Source organism: Miscanthus floridulus, chromosome 10 (assembly GCF_019320115.1).
Source record: "Miscanthus floridulus cultivar M001 chromosome 10, ASM1932011v1, whole genome shotgun sequence".
NCBI classification, from domain to species: domain Eukaryota; kingdom Viridiplantae; phylum Streptophyta; class Magnoliopsida; order Poales; family Poaceae; genus Miscanthus; species Miscanthus floridulus.
Genome location: NC_089589.1, coordinates 71,731,298 through 71,734,540, shown reverse-complemented (window position 1 = coordinate 71,734,540; position 3,243 = coordinate 71,731,298). Strand labels below are relative to the sequence as shown.

Sequence of the window (3,243 nt, the reverse complement as noted above, 5' to 3'; positions counted from 1 at the left end):
AACGAGAAATAGTGTTTTCTTTATGAGTACATATTACAGACGCACGCAACAGGATCGACACGCGCGGGACACACGAAAAGAGAACAAGCATCAGCCATCACTAAATGGCGAATGCATCGCCACGCCGAAAAGTCGAATCACATTCACATCGCGGCCTTGGACGCCTTGACCTCCGCGCCGGCCACGTCGCCACCGGCGATGCTGATGACGCTCGGCTCCCGGCCGCGGTGCCCGGCCACCTTGGGCACGGTGACGGTGAGCACTCCGTCTTCCAGCCTGGCGGACACGCGATCGACGTCGGCGCCGGCGGGCATCCGGAACCGGCGCCAGAACCGTCCGACCGCGCGCTCGGCGCGGTGCCACCGCTCGCCCTCCTTCTCCTCGTCGGCCCGCCGCTCGCCGGAGACCCGCAGGACGCGGCTGTTCTCCTCCACCTCCACCTTCACGTCCACCCGCCGCACCCCAGGCACGTCCACCAAGATGACGTGAGCCTCGGGGGTCTCCTTCCAGTCGCACCGCGCCAGCGCCACCGGAGCCGAGTCGAGGCTGGCTCTGGGCACCGATGACGCCGCCAGCGGCGACTGCTCCAGCACCCGGAACGGGTCGTCGAGGAGCATCAGGTCGAACAGCCCGCCGCCGGCGCGCCCGTACGGCACCAGGGCGACCACCGGTGCCGCAAGAAACGCCATTGTCACCGCGGCTACCGCGAGAACGACGGCCGCTGACGCCGACGACTTCATGCTGGACACAACTGCATCTGCCATTTGCTGCCCGATGGTGTTTTGGAGGAAAGTAGACGACTCTGCTGATCGTTAGCTTGCGTCGAGGTCTTGCTGATCGTCGGAGGAAAGATCCACGAGCCATTTTATAGGAACGAGGACGACGTGACCTTCTGGGGCGACGAGACACTCGCAGGAGAACTCGAGATGGTTCGTTGGGTTGGGCTTCTAGGTGTTTCTGGTGGGTTGACGAGGTCTAAAATTTAGAATGCCTCATTAAGTGATGTCACATGTGAGTGTTAAAAAATTCTTAGTACTTTGCGAGACGGATTTATTAAGGCTAGTTAATTCGACAGTAGTTACTGTAGTATTATATTATTAAATCACGAACTAATTAGACTTAAAAAATTCATCTCATAAATTAATCATAATCATAATATATACAATTAGTTATTTGTAGTGTCTGGATGCGTCAAACATCCGATACGCCCGAAGAAGACGTCGGTGGCGATAGCGCTGCATGCATTCGTGCATCCAGGAGACTCCAGAAGCCTCTACTCCCTGGGCCTGGTTGGCTACTGGGCCAAGAACCTGTGGTCTGGAGTTTTACTCTTATTATTAGGCCCGCTTAGCACAAACACGAGTCTCGGCTTCCTCAAATTTATTGAAGGTTTGCTAATTGTATCTTGATATTATAGGTTCGCTTGAACTACTTCATCAATACTTTTCAATAAATAAACAATATTTTTCTCTCACAACAAATCAGTATAAGCATCATTATAAGCCAAATTTTCTTGTTTTGCAAATAAATCTTGATTTGGATTTGGATTGCTGGTCCTACTGGAATGGCGAAAGGAAGGTGCGGTCGACAGTGGTTTACGGCATGTAAATGTGTAATAAGACCTAACATTGGTTTGTATTTTGATAAGCAAAATGTGTCTTTCTAAATTGTATAAGATCCAATTTTCTAATTTGTTACAGCTGGTTTGGACTCCAAACCTAAAATAAGTCATTTTTAAATTATGGCAATTTTGGATCCAAGCTTTCAAATTCAAACTAACATATTATTAATTTATTTGATGTCTAAATTCCATAATTCAATTTGCATAATTATCATTAGATCTTTCAATGATTTTTGAAATTTTAAAGGTAGTTTTCACGCTCAACGGAGAGGTTATATATACTACCATTCGTTTTAGTATAATTCCGAGCAATACAAGTGTCTGTGTTTTTGTCACCGACAATACTATTGGCGGTTTGTGCCCAAAGAAACTAGATGGAACTCCCTTGGTTCCAAATTATAAGTTATTTTGGCTTTTCAACATACAACCGATTTTATTATGTAACTAGACATACCATATATTTAGGTGTGCATAGCAAAAGCTATGTGCCTAGAAAAGCCAAAAACAACTTATAATTTTGAAGGAGGCAGTAGCATACATGACATGAAGCTTATATAGGTCCGGTTCGCTCTCATGAGGAGGTAATACCCTACGTCCTATGTTTATTATTGTCACTAGTACAACAAAGCTTTGTACAGGCGCTTCCAGACCTTTTTCTACTAGCGTTTAAGGCAACCGCTAGTGTGAAAGGCTAGTGAAAATAGGAAACTTTACAGGCTTCTTGAGATGCGGCAGTGTTATTAATCCATTTGCACTGGCGGTTTGCTTAAACCAACCACCAATGTAAAATAGATTTTGCACTAGCGGTGGCTCACCTAAGCCAACCGTCAGTGTAAATGCATTTATATGTAGAGGCGGCTGGTTTAAACCAACTGTCTATGTAATTTTTTACACAGGCGGATTACATAACCAACCGCCTATGTAAATTTTTACACAGGCGGATTACATAAAAGAGTCATCTTTGGAAATTGTTTTCCAAGGACGGTTTAGTAGCATAACCGCCGGTGAATTGTTTTCAAAATTTTAAATTTCCCGTCAGTGAATTATTATTTTTTTAGAAATTGAAATGAATCCAAATATATATTTCCAAGCATGATAAAAACAATATTTACTTCAGTCTACCATAGTCATCAACCCAAGTGTATATACAACAAAGTTTTCAACTCATAAGTTCTATGAATTCTCTAATAATCATCTTTGTTTAGTTCTAGCATGGCAACAAGATCTTGATACTGTGGCTGAGCTAACTCAGAGGTATCATCATGATAACTCCCTATGAAGTGAATTATTTCTTTCATGATGCACCGGGACATGTCCTCGCAAATGTTCATGCGTTCTTTATTTTTGAGGTGATTATCCGTTGGACGACACTTGTACACCTGCAAAAAAAAAAATCAAGTCAACATTATTTACAAGTGACCAATGCATTTGCATCACTAATGACAAAACTTCACATATGACTATTACATACTTTCTTAGGGTTCGTGGTGTATTGCCCGTTTTCTCTGAGAAACTCACACACGTAGTACCCACGGAGTACTGTTCCAATTGGTTGCTTGTGGCACTATATAAGAATTTGCAAGTGATTATATAGTTGCTACGTATACATATATACTAGACAC

At 44.2% G+C, this 3,243-nt stretch overlaps 1 protein-coding gene across 1 annotated transcript; it reads right to left on the bottom strand.

The window, feature by feature from the left end:
- LOC136484858 (21.9 kDa heat shock protein-like) lies at window positions 1-834 on the bottom strand. The gene has a single exon (XM_066481825.1). The coding sequence runs from the start codon at window positions 762-764 to the stop codon at window positions 144-146; it is 621 nt and encodes a 206-aa protein (XP_066337922.1). The 5' UTR covers window positions 765-834; the 3' UTR covers window positions 1-143.
- Between the last annotated feature and the right edge of the window lie 2,409 nt (window positions 835-3,243).